Source organism: Aulonocara stuartgranti, assembly GCF_965226115.1.
Source record: "Aulonocara stuartgranti genome assembly, chromosome: 9".
NCBI lineage: Eukaryota > Metazoa > Chordata > Actinopteri > Cichliformes > Cichlidae > Aulonocara > Aulonocara stuartgranti.
In genome coordinates, this window is record NC_138960.1 from 14,424,807 (window position 1) to 14,441,379 (window position 16,573).

At 39.8% G+C, this 16,573-nt stretch overlaps 1 protein-coding gene across 5 annotated transcripts in view; it reads left to right on the forward strand.

Moving 5' to 3' along the window:
* LOC309714060 (uncharacterized protein) overlaps positions 1–15,837 on the forward strand; it is a 94,336-nt gene extending 78,499 nt beyond the window's left edge. For all 5 annotated transcript variants that reach the window (XM_082546159.1, XM_082546161.1, XM_082546157.1 and 2 more), the window contains 3 exons: positions 5,651–5,756; positions 13,616–14,380; positions 14,706–15,837. In XM_082546159.1, coding sequence (XP_082402285.1) covers positions 5,651–5,688 — 38 coding nt within the window. In that variant the 3' untranslated portion in view covers positions 5,689–5,756; positions 13,616–14,380; positions 14,706–15,837. The remainder of the gene's footprint in view (positions 1–5,650; positions 5,757–13,615; positions 14,381–14,705) is intronic.
* The last annotated feature ends 736 nt before the right edge of the window (positions 15,838–16,573 follow it).

Here is a 16,573-nt window from a genome sequence, read left to right on the forward strand (position 1 = left end):
AAGTTCAACATCATTAACTTCATAGCACCCACCCAGCTGTATAGAAACTCCGTCATGCTAGCTAGCACGCAGTACGGAAAAAGTCAGAATAACGAAAATAAACTCCACCAAAACTTGGTTTATATCTGACCCAGATAGACTGCAGGTCATAACGTCTTACCTGAAGTTCAGTTCACACTTGGACCGGCGGCCGCCTCGGGTCTCTTTTCCTTCTGCGTCCCCTTTCTCCAGCCCGAGAACGTGTTGCTTTCCATCATCCACCTGCGGGCCTCCACCACTTGCTAATGTTACTGAATCTGTGGAACCTCCGCGATAGCCACCACACGAAGTAATGAGTAACGACCCTATCTAAATCCCAGTAACGACTAACGCGTTCCTGATTTTGGCATAATAACTAGTTACCGTGCTCGTTACCACAATAATAACGTAGTTACTGTAACGCGTTACTTAATAACGCGTTAGTCCCAACACTGGCAATTAGTGATACAAAAAAACTGTTTTATCCGGTGAATAAAAGTATATTTTTCTGTCAATGTACCATGGTAATAACAGAAGCGAAACGCAATGTTGTGTCAGGACAATTCACTATTTATGCACAATTAACACAGGAGCGACAATTTCTGTTCAGCACCAGAGTTGCTTGTAACCTATATCACCAATTATGTTATGAAAAATTACATATTAACTACTACAAAACAGTGACCTTTGTGGAAATGCTTGGAGCAGACTAACATGTGAGCTGGAGTGTTCTGGGATGTTATACTGTATTTGGTCTTTGAATGGCTGCAATCCAGGCCATCCGTCGCCTGTTTGTTACTTCGGAAACATGGCTCGAACAATTTCTCTTCAACAATGTAATCCGATAACAACCGATCTCTTTACCCTTCGGCTTCCCGTAGCTGTCATGTGACCGGCTATTGCAGTTAATAATACAACAGCTTCTTGACATTTTTGCGTTTCTTTTTATTGCTGTATAACTGATTTTAATTGAAAGCCTGCATGCGCTAGTACCGCTTGCCACGAGTTCCCAGAATCCTTTGCGGTTCTACCCGTGAATGACGTCACATTTTCAATCTCTATATAATATGCATGTTAAATTTTATATTTGGGGTAAAATATCAAGTCTTTTCAAGTAAACCGGTTCAAGTCCAATTCAAGTCCCAAGTCATTGGTGTAAAAGTCCAAGTCAAGTCACAAGTCTGACTCGAGTCCAAGTCATGTGACTCGAGTCCACACCTCTGCTAATTTCCCCCCTCATAGCCGCATTAGCTATCCCATTTCTTTTATTCAGACTTAAATATACATAAAGCATAAACTTTCCGACAGATGGCCTCATATTTGACTCTAAAATACTGTTCCTGTGGTTGCTGTGCTCTATTTGTGCTCACCTGCTGTGTTTAGTTTCAATAGATGTGATGCTGTGCATTATAGCTAAAAACTGTCTTCTCTGGTCTCATTGGTTCAAAGTTCCAGAAGTGTTTATTGCAGAAAGTCAAGGCACCTTTGGTGAAGGTGGATCTTGGCCAGGTCTCCCTTGAAAAAGAAGATTTTAATCTCTTCCTGGTTAAATAAAGGTTAAAATAAAATAAAAAAAAGTCCCCTCACCAAACACATTACTCTATTCCATTTTTCAGTAACATAACATGTTTTTGTACTACATTCAGTAATAGTAAAATACAGACTAAGTGCCCATGTATAGATCATTTCCCCCTCATAGCTGTATTAGTTGTCCCATTAGGATGCTGTTATTTATTGGCTGCTTTGACTGACAGATATCCTCTCAGCAGATGTCTGATAGGCCTCATCTGCACTAACTGAACTTGTCCTCTCACCATGGTTGTTCTGTTGGTGCCTTTTTAGAGCATTTTGAATGTAAATCCCTGACAAGAACAGCAAACCCTCATCCCTGAACGATTATCGGCCAGTTGCACTGACCTCGGTAGTAATGAATGTATTTGAGAGGCTGCTGAAGAAAATCATCTCCTCCTCCATCCCAGACACCACAGATCCGCTCCAGTTCGCCTACCGATCCAACAGATCCACTGAGGACGCCATCGCCCACGTCCTGCACACCACCCTCAGCCACGTGGACAAGAAACGGGGTAACTATGTGAGAATGCTGTTTGTTGATTACAATTCAGCATTTAACACAATAGTGCCCTGCAGACTGTTCACAAAGCTGAGGGATCTGGGACTCAACAGCCGTCTGTGTGCATGGGTGTTGGACTTCCCCACTGGCAGAACTCAGGTGGTGAGGGTTGGTAGATGCGTCTCTAACAGCACCTCAGGGATGTGTCCTCTCGCCACTGCTCTACTCCCTCTACACTTCAGACTGTGTGGCCACCCTTGGTTCCAAGACCATTGTGAAGTTTGCTGACGACACAGTGGTGTTGTGCGTCATCTCCAACAACGATGAGGCGTCCTACATGGATAAAGTGAAGAATCTGGCATCATGGTGCCAGGACAACCATCTCCAGCTGAATGTTGGCAAGACCAAGGAGCTGGTGGTGGACTTCAGAAGGAGTCAGCACAGAGACTACAAGCCCATTATCATCAATGGAGCTCCAGTGGAGAGGGTGCAGTCCTTCAAGTATCTCAGTGTCCACATCTCCTCAGCGCCTGTAACACCTACAACAACTGAGGAAGATCAGAGTCTCTCCAAAGATCTTCAGGATTTTCTATACAGGCGCTGTGGAGAGCATGCTCACACAGAACATCACATCCTGGTTTGGGAACAGCTGTGTGAAGGACCAAAAAGCTCTTCAGAGAGTGATCCGTACAGCAGAACGCTGCTGCAGGATTGCTCTCCCCCCGCTTCAGGACACCTACACCAGGAGATGCCGGACTAGAGCAGCGCAGATACTGAATGACCCGTCCCATCCTGGCAACAAACTGTTCCAACTTCTGCAATCTGGTAGAAGGTTCTGCATCATCCAGGCAAGGACAGAGAGACTCAAGAGGAGCTTCTATCCCCAAGCCATCTGGGACCTACCCCCCACCTGCATTACTAAACAGTGATTTTGTTTGTGAGAGTGTCTCATGACAATGACATAAGTGTGTGTGACATCAGTGGCAGCAACAGACGTGTGCAGATCAACAATGAATAATATGGAGTGCGGAAGAGGGTACGACTATGCAGCATTTAAAGTAGAAGTACTGACATTACTTTGAGCTTGATTCCATAAAAAGTGACAAAAACAATAGCGTCCCCTGTACACTCTTTCTACAGCAAAAAATTAAACTTCAAATCTGAGCAAGCACCTAGCACGCTTCCACAGGAATGTGAAATTCACAGAGAAACCCCCCGATCCTCCCACTGATATGACCACTGCAGCACCAGGCAAACCTCTGCTGGCTCCACTCTTTTTTTTTTTTTTTTTTTTTTTTCTTTTTTGCCTGTCCCATTTGGTTCTTTAGCCATCAGAATTGTTGTCTGAAGACCAACAAGGATACCCAATGGATTTACTTTGCCAAATGGATCATCGTGGCATTGCCGTATTGGTCCATTTGGTCGATCTTTGTTTTTATTATTTATTATATTTTATTTTCAGATGTTACAGACGGGACAGACATGAGTGAGGGATAGGAAAGGGAGAAAGAAAGAGGAAGAAAAGGAAAAACAGAAGGGGAGAGGGACAGTGAGAAAGGGGGGGAGAAAAAAAATAAAAATCTCCTGGATCACCTGTTGAGAGAAGAATAGAAAACAAGCAGAAAAAAAAAACAAAGCAACATACTAAACACAACACCATCGCATTAATCTAGCTAAGTGTAAACAGCAGTAAATACTAAATATTCAATGTTGTTGTGCAGCACGCAGGACAGATGTGCTTCGAAGTAGCAGCCAAGAAAGGTGTAATTTGGGTCTACGAGCAGTGAATACCCATGTGTGCATACCTGTGTGGATCCGCGCGCTTGCATTCCAAAGGTTTCTCCATGTAATGATCTGCTAGGGAGTGTGTGGGGGGGGCCACAGCCCCGTCCTCCGGGGTGTGAAGCGGGTATGGAGGAGATCAAAACTCCAGACATCCAGAGGCCCCCAGAACACAAGAGACCATGGAAGACCAACAGAGGGGCAGCCGCGCCACTGTTCCAGTAAGAGCTGAGGAGAGTCCCAGATGAGGGCTCACTCAGCAGCTGGCTCCACTCCTGCTAAACAGGTGACAATAGATTTAAGAACAAAAGGATTTATTGCTGCTTAATCTTAGATTTTATTTATTTTCTGCTGCGTTTTACTTGCATCTATGAAAAACTCAGTGTAAACACAAAAAATTATTTTATATATGTTGGAATATGCAGAAAATAGGTTTAAATGTTAACCCTTTAAGACCTACCATAGAACCAAGTTCGCCAGAGCTTATATTATATTTTTACATGCTGTGGAGCCATTTTTGGGAGCATTTCAAGTTGCTATACATCAATACAACCATTATAGCCCAAACTTTAATAATATGTCTGCATTAGGTGCATAGTAATTACATAAATTGCAAAAAAGTGCAATAAACTACAAAAAAAATTGAAAATCGTTTTTGTTTTTTTAACATATATTTCTAGTTAGAGAAATTTAAGAGGCTTATCCCTCAAAACTGTAAATACAAAAAAGTTACACAAACTAGTTTCCCACCACAGGAAATTTATTTTGAGTGTCTTCATAGTTTTATTTTTGAAATACACCAATTTTTATATACTGCAGGAAAAACGAAAATAAATATTATAGTGCAAATTTGCAAAATAACAGCATATGCATCAAAATAAACTATTTCCAGCAGTGCAATATGAGTCTTAAGCATCCCAGAAACGACACATGTTTGAGTTTATGACTTTATAACTTTTTAAAACACATAACAAGTAAAACACAAGCTCATAAGGCCCCGATTGTAAAAAACTACATTTCCGCAAAATGACGTCACTTCCGGTTTCGGGCAGGTCATGCGGTCATGTGATAGTTCGCGCTGATGGATGTAGGAAGTGTTACAAACAGCTGATGGATCGGCGAAGCGTGTTTCTGGAATATCATGTTTTTGTTGCTGCAAGTGATTTTTATGCAGTTTTTGCAAAGCTATATGTGGAAGGAAACTGTGACCTAGGACAAGCTGATGGCATAAGATGTAAGTACAACTCCTCCAGTTTCATATGCAAAAAAAATTATTGCGCTAGCTTACTTGGTTGCAGAGCTACCGGGATTTAAAAATAGTTACGCAAAACAGAGCGTGCCCGCTCCGATCGGCTGTAAAGGGTTAAACAAATTTCTTCAAGTCAGAGACTGCTGCATATAATTTAATTTTTGCTTGCCATTTTTTGTGTTTCTTTTTATCGCTGTGTGATTGATTTCAATTGAAAGCCTGCGTGCATTAGTACCTCTTGCCACAAGTTCCCACAATCCTTTGCGGTTTCACCCCTGAATGACGTCACATTTTCAATCTCTATTGTTGTGTTGGCCTACTGGGCATTTGATTCTAATAACAGACCTCAGTCTCTCCTGCTACTGGTCTGCCATACTGCTAAATTTGGTATCCGTGCTCAAACCTTTTGTGTCTGTTTGCCCAACTCGGGAAGCAAAACTTTGTTGTTTTTTATTGTCAGATGAACATATGAGACACTTTGACTCTTCAGTGCAGTGTGGAGCCTAACAAAGATCTGTTTTGTGTCCCAGCTGATCAGCAGGAGGAGAAGAGTCTGACGGAGCAGTAGAGGAACATTTTCAGCTACTTGGACTCAGCTCAGCCACTACAGAGAAAACAATGAGCTCAACACAGAAGGTGACAGACAGAGCAGGGCAATATGACCAAAAATATTTATCACGATATACATTTGAAAATTTGCGATAATGATAGAACTGACGATATAATTGAGGCGAGACATAATACTTTACAACTCTACAACTTTATTAAAAACCCCATCAATGTATTTTCACTTAAACAAGCAGCTGTTTTTATGTGTATTAAAGATATATAAATTTTTAACAGTGCAAATGAAAATTGCTTGCTGACAGTTTAACCAAAAGGCATTTCCAGTGGAAATTGGCCGACATATCCTGAGCATAACTATGTATAATATCCACAAGACTTAAAAAGAGGTTATAGAGTCGTGGCCAACTCCACAACTTCATTAGTGCAAAAAAAACCCCATCAATGTATTTTCACTTAAACAAGCAGCTGTTTTTTTTATGTGTATTAAAGTTATATAAAAATTTAACAGTGCAAATACAAATGCCTTGGAGCAAATGTCGGCCAATTTCCTCTGGAAAATCCTTTTGGTTAAACTGTCAGCAAGCAATTTCCATTTGCACTGTTAAAAATTTATATATCTTTAATACACATAAAAACAGCTGCTTGTTTAAGTGAAATTACATTGATGGGATTTTTAATAAAGTTGTGGAGTTGTAAAGTATTTTGTCTTGTCTCAATTATATCGTCAGTTATATTGTTATCACAAATTTTCAAATGTATATCGTGATAAATATTTTTGGTCATATCGCCCTGCTCTACTTTCATGTGTTACTGTTTAGGCTTAAATGTGTTTGATATTTGGTGCCTTTTCCTTAATGTAAAAAAACCCCTCAGGTTACAATCAGACATTTTTCTTCACTGAACCAGCTGGTCATTTTACCAGCTCAGCTCTAATTCATATGACAGATGACATATGGTATAAACATCTAGATGATGGGAAAGTGGTATTCTTGGACATGATTGTTGGGTTTCATTTCTGTACTGAACAGTCATTTTAAGTTTAGCTGGTAAATAACAATTAGCTGATGTTGTTCATGAGACTAAAGTCATCTCACTTTGGTAACGTAACTATAATATGGCCAATATTATAGTTATTATGTTAATCACTTCACTCAAAGACAAGTATCTTTGACAGTGTATATATAGATGTATCATATATAAGAGACAAATATTGTTCCTTTAATTTGTTGGCATTACTAAATTTGGCTCAATGCTTACATATATGTGTAAAAAGCAAATGTACGAGCTGTGATAACTGTTGCTGATAAAATGAAGAGTAGACTGATATATTAAATATTCCTTTATTGGGTGAGAAAATCAGACCATGTCATAACTGCTTTAAGTCACACAGAATAGATATCAGAGCCTTAAACGGGCTGACTTCTGCTAAATGGGTCAAACTGGGCAGAAAGTATACAAACACATAATGTACGGTTTTTTACTAAGCTAACTACCTTTAATTTAGCAAACTCCCACCGTAAGGGTGTGTTTTAACTGATGAAACTGTGTCGTACTCAGGCTCGGACATCTGGTTGCTGCCTTTTACAAGTTTTATTGCACAAGCATAAACTAACACCAGTACAGTAACCGTGCCTTTACAGAAGCCAGGTAATCAACTGAAAGACACAAAATAAAACAACCATACAACATTAACAAAGCAACACTATCAATGACAGTACAGTTTAGTAATAGTCATATTTATAGCTTTAACACGTTACTTAGTCAACACAGAAACCCACCAGCTCGGCTTCATCAGTCATAACAGCAATATCAATGAAAAGAAGATCCGGCAGGTAGGATCTATGAGCGGCTGTTAACACGTACCATTCCAGACTTAGATAAATCACTCCGTCCTAAATAAATTTGTCATTTAAAGCAAAAATGAGTCTGGCTGATAATAAATCACAACAAACAAATTGGCATGTTGGTAATATGAGAAAAAACCACACACATAACATCCTTATAGAATATGATTTAACACTATAGATCAACTTACCTCAGAACATATAAAGCATATAAACAATTACAGCAATATGATGCAACAAACACAGCAGTGCTACTGATCCAAAATACTCAAAGCTTCATAGAACTGAAACAAACATTTATTTTTAGCTCCATTCTGCTGCTGATACAGACTTTAGGTTTCTGAATATTAAACTTGTTTCTGCCTTTCATAGTGTGTAACTTGAAGGCCCTGAGTACTTTGTCCCACACTGAAAACACTGGAATGATACAATTATTTGAACATTACCTAATAAGACTGATTCAGGACAGACAATTAGTTATTTTAAACTAGAGCTGGGTGATAGAACGATAACGATATGTATCTCGATAGAAAAATTAAACTATTGCGATAGACCTCGCCGCTCTTGTCCTCTTAAAAAGAAAAAAGAAAAAAAAAAGACCAGCCAATCCAAATAAAGTAGTGCAGAGCCGAACCAATCACAGCCGCAGCGTCACGTCACGTGACTTGTTACATACAGCTCAAGTGCCAAGCCGCACATGTGTATTTGTTTGGGAAGCAGCCAGCCACCGTACCGCCCGGGCAATGGAGGAAATGAGTGTGCCGACTAGAGAAAAAACAACCAAGAGCGTGACCGAAGGTTACCGAAGAGAAAACAGATGATGGTTCCAATGCCGGAGAGATTGTCGAACGGAAAAGCCATAGAAGTTCCGTAGTGTGAAGGTATTTCGGCTATTTCAAGTCTGACAAAAACAGAGTAGCGTTCAGTGTAAATTGTACTGAAAGCAAGTCTGGAAATACAATAAACCAGTGCATGCTCAGTCTCTGACTGGAAGCGCTAATTCGTCATTCGGCTTTTGTCAGACTAAGTAACTGTTAAAACTGTTTGAAAAGCTCAGCTATACAACAAGGAGAGATTGAGAATTTCCTTTTAGTTCTCAGTTTATTTGATATTGACAAAGGTTAGTCAATTTTGTCTGTTCTTCTGTAAAACAAACTAAGATTTATTTTTAGAATTAATATTTTGTTTCTAAGTGGAATTGACAATTTAGTAGCCTGTTTTGTTTGTTCTATTTTGAAACTTAAACTCTTTAGCGGCTGCCTTTTGTGTAGTTTGCAATATTTGCCTTTATTTATCTGAAAAAGTCTCATGTTCCTTAAGTACATCTACCCTGTTGAACTTATTATGGGAAATAAATATATAAAATTAAAACAAGCTGCTGATTATTTCACATTTTACTTGTGAGCAAAGGCACATTTAAATCTTACAAATATAGTTATTTGGCTTATATCGTGATATATATCGTTATCGCCTGAAATGAAAAAAACATATCGTGATATGAAAAAATCATTTTGAGCAGCCTTTGAATTGGGACAGCCTCGCTGTTACCGTGACGTAATCGGCCTTATAATGCGGCCTTTAAGGCTGCAGACCCTGATTTGGGATACAGCCTAAGTCAGGCTGATTGGGTTAGAATGGCAGACCTGACATGTTAACAGGAGGGTGGTGCTTGAAATCATTGTTCTTCCATTGTAAACCATGGTGACCTGTAAAGACACGCGTGCAGCCATCATTGCATTGCATAAAAATGGCTTCACAGGCAAGAATATTGTGGCTACTAAGATTGCATCTAAATCAACAATTTATTGGATCATCAAGAACTTCAAGGAAAGAGGTTCAATTCTTGATAAGAAGGCTTCAGCACATCCAAGAAAGTCCAGCAAGCACCAGGATCGTCTCCTAAAGAGGACTCAGCTGCAGGATCGGAGTGCAGAGCGTGCTCAGGAATGGCAGCAGGCAGGTGTGAGCGCATCTGCACGCACAGTGAGGCGAAGACTTTTGGAAGACGGCCTGGTGTCAAGAGGGCAGCAAAGAAGCAACTTCTCTCCAAAAAATCCCCATCAGGGGCAGATTGATCTTCCACAGAAAGTATGGTGAATGGACTGCTGAGGACTGGGGCAAAGTCATATTCTCCACTGAAGCCTCTTTTCGATTGTTTAGGACATCTGGAAAAAGTCTTGTCTGGAGAAGAAAAGGTGAGCGCTACCATCATGTGTCATGCCAACAGCAAAGCATCCTGAGACCATTCGTGTGTGGGGTTGCTTCTCATCCAAGGGAGTGGGCTCACTCACAATTTTGCCCAAAAACACAGCCATGAATAAAGAATGGTACCAAAACGGCCTCCAACAGCAACTTCTTCCAACAACAGTTTGGTAAACAACAATTCCTACATAAGACACACAGGATTATAAGGGGCACCGTCGATTTTCAGAAAAATGAAAGGATTGATTTTAAGTGTGCCGTATTTTCCAAAAAACACGGTAATAACGACGGCCTGCTAGCATGCTCTACCACAAATAGTGCTTTGTTGTGTATCTGACGTACGAAAGCTAAACCAGTTCCACACCACTGAAGTTGAAGCATTTTTACAAACCAATTCTGGTTCATCTGTTTCATTCAACGATCCGCTTTCACCCTTCTCATTCTCCGTCGCCGCCATGCTTTTTCCTCCATGTGCGTGTGAAAACAAAGGCACTGCGCATGCGCGTTTTACCCATATTCTATTGTAATATTTCATTTTCTCATCGTTGCCCAACATTATACCGGTATTACTGTGAACGGTATGATATAGCCCAGCCCTACATGAAAGGCACCCTGATCGTACACTAATCACACATTAAAATGATCAAAAGAGGCAAAACTGTGTGCCAGAGTCTCGGGTCAGCGTTTGTTTTCATGTCACAGCACCAGAACGATTGCAGGTGCTCATAAGTAGTTACCATAAATCACCACCTTTCATGGTCTCAGCACATCGACGCTGTTATTAAGAAAATGGGACAAGGCATAGCTATGGCTATGAAATGCTCTTTGTGTATCACTTCTTCAGTTATGAAAGATGTCATTAATGCACTAGTAATGTCTCATCTGGAGTATTGTTCAATCATTTGGTCAGCAGCTAATAAGACAGATCTTAACAGACTTCAGTTAGTCCAGAATAAGGTGTCCAGATTAGTGTTAAGATGTTCATGCTATACTAATATTGATAAAATGCATAATCAACTTTCTTGGCTTCCTGTACAGGCTAAAATATTCTATGGCTTACTTGTATTTATAAAGAACGCAATTCTGTTAAACACACCACATTTATTTCTGCTCAGCTGCAGTATCCAGATGAAATACATAATCATATTACACAGTTTTCAACAAACTGCAATTTAGTAAATGCTCGAGTTAAAAGTAACTTTTTGTAAAACTGTTATATTTAGAGCAACTTTTAAGTGGAATAAATTGCCTTATAAAATCAGCTACTATTCAAACTATTCAAAACTTCAATGAACACGTAAAAGTCGATTTACAGAACTTTTAGTTGTTGTAAATATTGTAAGAGATTATTTGTTTTTGGAATTTGTGCAATGTGTCTCAATTTTATTGATATTATTATTATTGATTGCTTATATTTTATCAATTGTGAAACCTCACTGTGGATGTAAGAGCCAAATTATGTGGATTTTTTTTTTTTTTTTAATAAATTTTATTTTCAGTCACAGCAGAATATTAACAACAAAACATTGAACATACAGTAGTTTGCTGTTCAGTATTTACAATACCCCAAAAGATAACAGAAATAGAGAAGGAAAACAAACAAACAAACAAACCAAAGAACCCCCTACAAACCAACAAAAAACAAACAAACAACAACAAACAAATATAAAAATAAAATGTATAAGGGACGTTCAGTGTACAGTTAACTATGATAGTGGTATAGAGATATGGCATCCGGTCATGATAGGGTGGTCATTTTAAATGTTTCCATGTACATCAGGAATGGCTGCCATGCCTTAAGAAATTTGGTGGTTGAACCTGCCAGTGTATATCTCATCTTTTCTAAATGTAAAGACCTCATGAGCTCTGCAAGCCACTGTTCATGTGTGGGAGGAGCTTCCTGCTTCCATTTTAAAAGTATAAGGCGCCTTGCGATAAGTGAAGCAAAGGCAATAGAATTCGAATAGTGTTTTGGCAAAGTGATGTCTTGAGGTATCACCCCAAAGATAGCCGTTAGAGCAGAAGGATCATATTTAACGTTATACATCTCTGACAGACAGTGTTAAATATAGACAGCCAATAGTTATGAAGATTGGGGCATGTCCAAAAGGTATGAAGGAGCGAACCTGTTTCTGCTTTACATCTGTTACACAGAGGGTCAGCTCCTGGATAGAACTTTGCTAACTTTTCCTTGGAGATATGTAATCGGTGTAGGACCTTGAATTGCAGGAGCCCATGCCTGGCACATATCGAAGAAGAGTGTACCCTCCGGAGAAAAGATTGCCAGAGTTCATCTGTTATAGTCATCCCAAGGTCTTTCTCCCACTGTGCTTTAAGGATGAAGAGAGAAGGAGATTGAAGATCTGATAATATAGCATAGATTTCTTTAATCGCCCCTCTCTTATGAACGTTTATATTGATAATTTTATCCAAAGAAGTTTCCTCAGGTAGTTCCGGAAATGAAGGAAATCGACTCTTTACAAAGTGACGAATTTGTAGATAACGAAAAAAATGTTGCCGAGGAACATTAAACTGCTTCAGGAGCTGCGTGAATGAGGCAAAAATCCCATCTACAAAAAGGTCTTTGATATTTCTAAGGCCATTACTTTCCCATATTTTAAAGGCAGAATCCATCATGGAGGGTGGGAACATATGATTAGAGCAGATAGGTGCTTTAATTGACATTAAGTGTAACCCCAACCTTTTCCTACATTGCACCCAGATTCTGAGCGAGTCATACAACAAAGGGTTACGTTTATAGGTGTAGAGTTCTAATGGGAGAGCTGAACTCAACAAAGCTGATAGGCAAATTTTGCCACAACTGGATGACTCAATTTGGAGCCAAGCTGGAGTCTCTGTAGTAACATTACTCATCCAGTACAGCATATTACGAATATTTGCTGCCCAATTATAAGACTGAAAGTTTGGCAAGGCTAATCCACCCATTGGCCTAGTCCTCTGCATGAAATCTTTACGAATTCGTGGACTTTTGCCATTCCAAATAAATGCAGAGATATGCTTATTCAGTGTTATAAAATACTTATTGGGTAAGTAGCATGGGATACATTGAAATAAATAAAGGAACTTGGGTAGTATGTTCATTTTGATAGAATTGATGCGACCAATTAATGACAGTGGTAAATTGTTCCATCTCTGAAGATCTGTCTCAGTATTCTTAAGCAGCGGGACAAAGTTTCTTTCATATAGACCTTTGTATGAGTGGGTAACCTTAACCCCCAGATAGGTCACATACCTTGATTTAACGTTAAATTGAAAATCTGAAAACGAAATCTTCCTGGCTATAGAGTTGACACAGAGAAGTTCACTTTTATGCAGGTTCAACTTGTAACCTGAAATATTACCAAAACATTCAAAAATGGCAAGAGCACGGGGAAGAGAGCATAAAGGCTCTGACATATACAGCAGTAGGTTGTCAGCATATAAGGATATTTTGTGCTCCTGGTCACCTCTGAAGATGCCCTTAATGCAACTGTCAGCTTGCAGTTTAATCGCCAGTGGTTCAATTGATAATGCAAAAAGAAGAGGGGATAAGGGACAACCTTGTCTTGTACCACGGAGAAGTGGGAAATAAGAAGAGAATAACGAATTTGTTCTAACACGTGCCATAGGTGAGGAGTAAAGTAACTGAATCCATGAAATGAAATTAGGGCCAAATCCAAATTTATGTAGAGTACAAAACAGATAATCCACTCCACCCGGTCAAATGCCTTCTCAGCATCGAGTAATAAGGCAATTTCAGGGGTTGTAGTTGACTTTGTGTGTAATATGTTTAAAAACCTGCAATTATGTGGATATTTTGAATCCACTTAATTGTATAATATTTTCTGTGATTGTATTTGTATTGTATCTCTGTCACTGCAGGACCAACATGGAGCGAGAAGTCAGCGCTCTCAGGAAGCCAACAAACCTCACAGAAGAAAGAGAGAGAAAACATACACCTGTGACGAGTGTGGGAAGGATTTTGCTGGGAAGAATGAACTAAAACGTCATCAGGTCATCCACAGTGGAGTTAAAGCGTACAGCTGTGATCAGTGTGGCAGAGCTTTTACTCGCAGTAGCAGCTTACAGAGGCATCTACTTACCCACTCTGGAATTAAGGCATACAGCTGTGACGAGTGTGGGAAGGATTTTACTGGGAAGGATGACCTAAAACATCATCAGGTCATCCACACTGGAGAGAGACCGTTCAGCTGTGACTTGTGTGGAAAGTCTTTTTCCTGGAAGGATTCCCTAAAACAACACCAACTCATCCACAGTGGAGTTAAAGCGTACATCTGTGATCAGTGTGGCAGAGCTTTTACTCACAGTAGCAACTTACAGAGGCATCTAGTTATCCACTCTGGAATTAAGGCGTACAACTGTGACATCTGTGGAAAGACTTTCAGCCAGAGAGGGCACCGAAATATACATCTACGCATTCACACGAGACATGTTGTGTACTGCTGTGAACAGTGTGGCAAAGAATTTATAACAGACACACAGTTAAAACAACACATGTTTGCTCACACTGAGGGACGACCTTATAAATGTGACCTGTGTGAGAAGACTTTTAAAGCTCCACGTCACCTGAGAGAACACCAACAGATCCACACCAGAAAGAGACTCTACAAGCGCAGTTGCTGTGAGGTATGTATTTATATTGTTATCTTGTCATTTTAGCCTGACTGTTTGGAACAACTCTGCTCATTAAACTGTGTTAGCATGTTAGCAATTCTACTGCATGGAAAAGCAGCTCTGAGTGATTATTCAGATTTTCATGTCAGTTATGATTTTAGTATTACTGTAGTATTATGGTGGTAGTATTGTAGTTATTGCAGCCCAGTAAACTGAGTGTGTTAACTGAAACAGTCAAATGTAATTGGACGTCTGCAGAGATGCTCTTTATTTCAGGCGACGTTCAGGATAAAAGTGTTGAAGGACTGACTTACACTGTCTTTGTGTCTTTGTTTAGAAGCAGAGCGACACAGATGGATCCAGTTCTCAACCCTGTCATCACCGTGGTGGTGGGAAAGACTTTCGTTGTGACCTTTGTGGAAAAACTTTCAGTCAGCAAAAGACCCTAAAAAGACATCAACGTAGACACACTGGAGACAAACTGAAATACTGCAAAGAATGTGGGAGAAGCTTCACCACATCGCATCACTTAAAACAACATGAACTGATTCACAGTGGGGTTAAAAAGCACCTCTGTGATCAGTGTGGGTCATCCTTCACCACTGCATGTGAGCTTAAATCACACAAACGAGTCCACACAGGAGAGAAACCATACAAGTGCAGACACTGTGACAAAAGCTTCTCACATTCAAATAGTCGTAACAAGATGAACGTACACACATGGAAGGAAACTACAGCTGTGACCAGTGTGACAAGAGCTTCAGGAATCTCAGTTCATACTCCGAACACAAACGATCCCACGTTACTAATAAACTGTTTCACTGTTACCAATGTGCCCAAACATTCACCTCATTGTCTGCTCTGTGCAAACATCAGCGTGATCACTCAGGGCTGAAATCACTCCCATCACTGGATCACAGTGAATCTGAAGAGACAGAAAGATCCTCTGGTTTCAGTGTCAGACTCAAAAAGCTTGAGATCAGGCTCCACAGAGTTCAGATAGAATCATTTAAACTTGTGTTGAACTGAACTGGTTGCTGGGCTGAACTTCTACATACAGATTTACATGGGATCTTATTTTCTGTCGTTTTACTGAGTCAGTTTTGTCCTTTTTTCTCTGTCCTGGTTTTGCTCGTCTGTAAATAATTGAAACTCAGTCAAATAGTTCATTGTTCTCCAGCAAAACGTTTTGGAAACTCATGTTTAACCTTTCAAACTCTGACATGTTTTAGCACACAAGGCTTCATCGGGGAGTTCACTCATGATTGGACCATGAGAATAAAGGTTTTCAGTTCTTTCAAAGAGAGTCTTGGAGGTGTTTGATGTTTCTGTTTTTTCTGAAACCACCTGAAAGAAAAGCTATTTTTCTTGCTTTGTGTAGTGTGGAAGTTTTTAATGTTTCTTCATCTGTGATGTTCTTCAATGTGTTGACATGAAGATGGTACAAATAAACTGTCCTTTTAGCTTCAGCTCCTAATTTATTCATTATTTGTGGATGATCGGCTTTTCTCTCTTGTTTATTTATCGCGCTAAACAACAGCAGCACGTTTTAGCTTGATCAGCTGTTGTTAGAATTCATTTGATTTTAATTTCTAGTATCAGCTGATTTTTGCTGGAGCCACAGCTTTAAAAACGGCTGGTCCAAATCAGGAGATGTCCTTACTGAATCATCAGAGCTGAACTGGTGATCAAGAAACAGGTTTACCTTTTAGGTGACATGAATGAGTGGAAGGGAAGTTATGAACTGTTTCTGAGAGACGAATAACACCAAGCTACTTTTCTGTGTAGCTGACAGCTGGTAACTGTGCAGGTGCGGATCTAGCAAAGCTTTTGCCAGGGGGCCAGGTGGGGCATTAACAGGGAAAGGGGGGCACAAAGATATACTTTTCTTTCTTACTCTCATATAAAATATTTAGCTTTTATTAAATAGTTATCTGAATCTTACAACCAAAGTTTTTATAATAATACACAAGATTGGCTGTAGACCATTATTAATCATTCAGAACACTGTGTAAAAATAAAAAGTGAATGCAAAAGTGCATAAATATTTATTTTACATGTTTGATGTGTGTGGCGGGGCGTGGTCTGCAGTGCTGCTGCAGGGGATGTGGACCTACGGGCGTAAAGTCTGTGCTCTCTCGGCTGTTTTTTGGGTGTGTGTTGGGCTGTTAGTTGAAAAGCTACAGCTGGCTGTGTGGGTACACC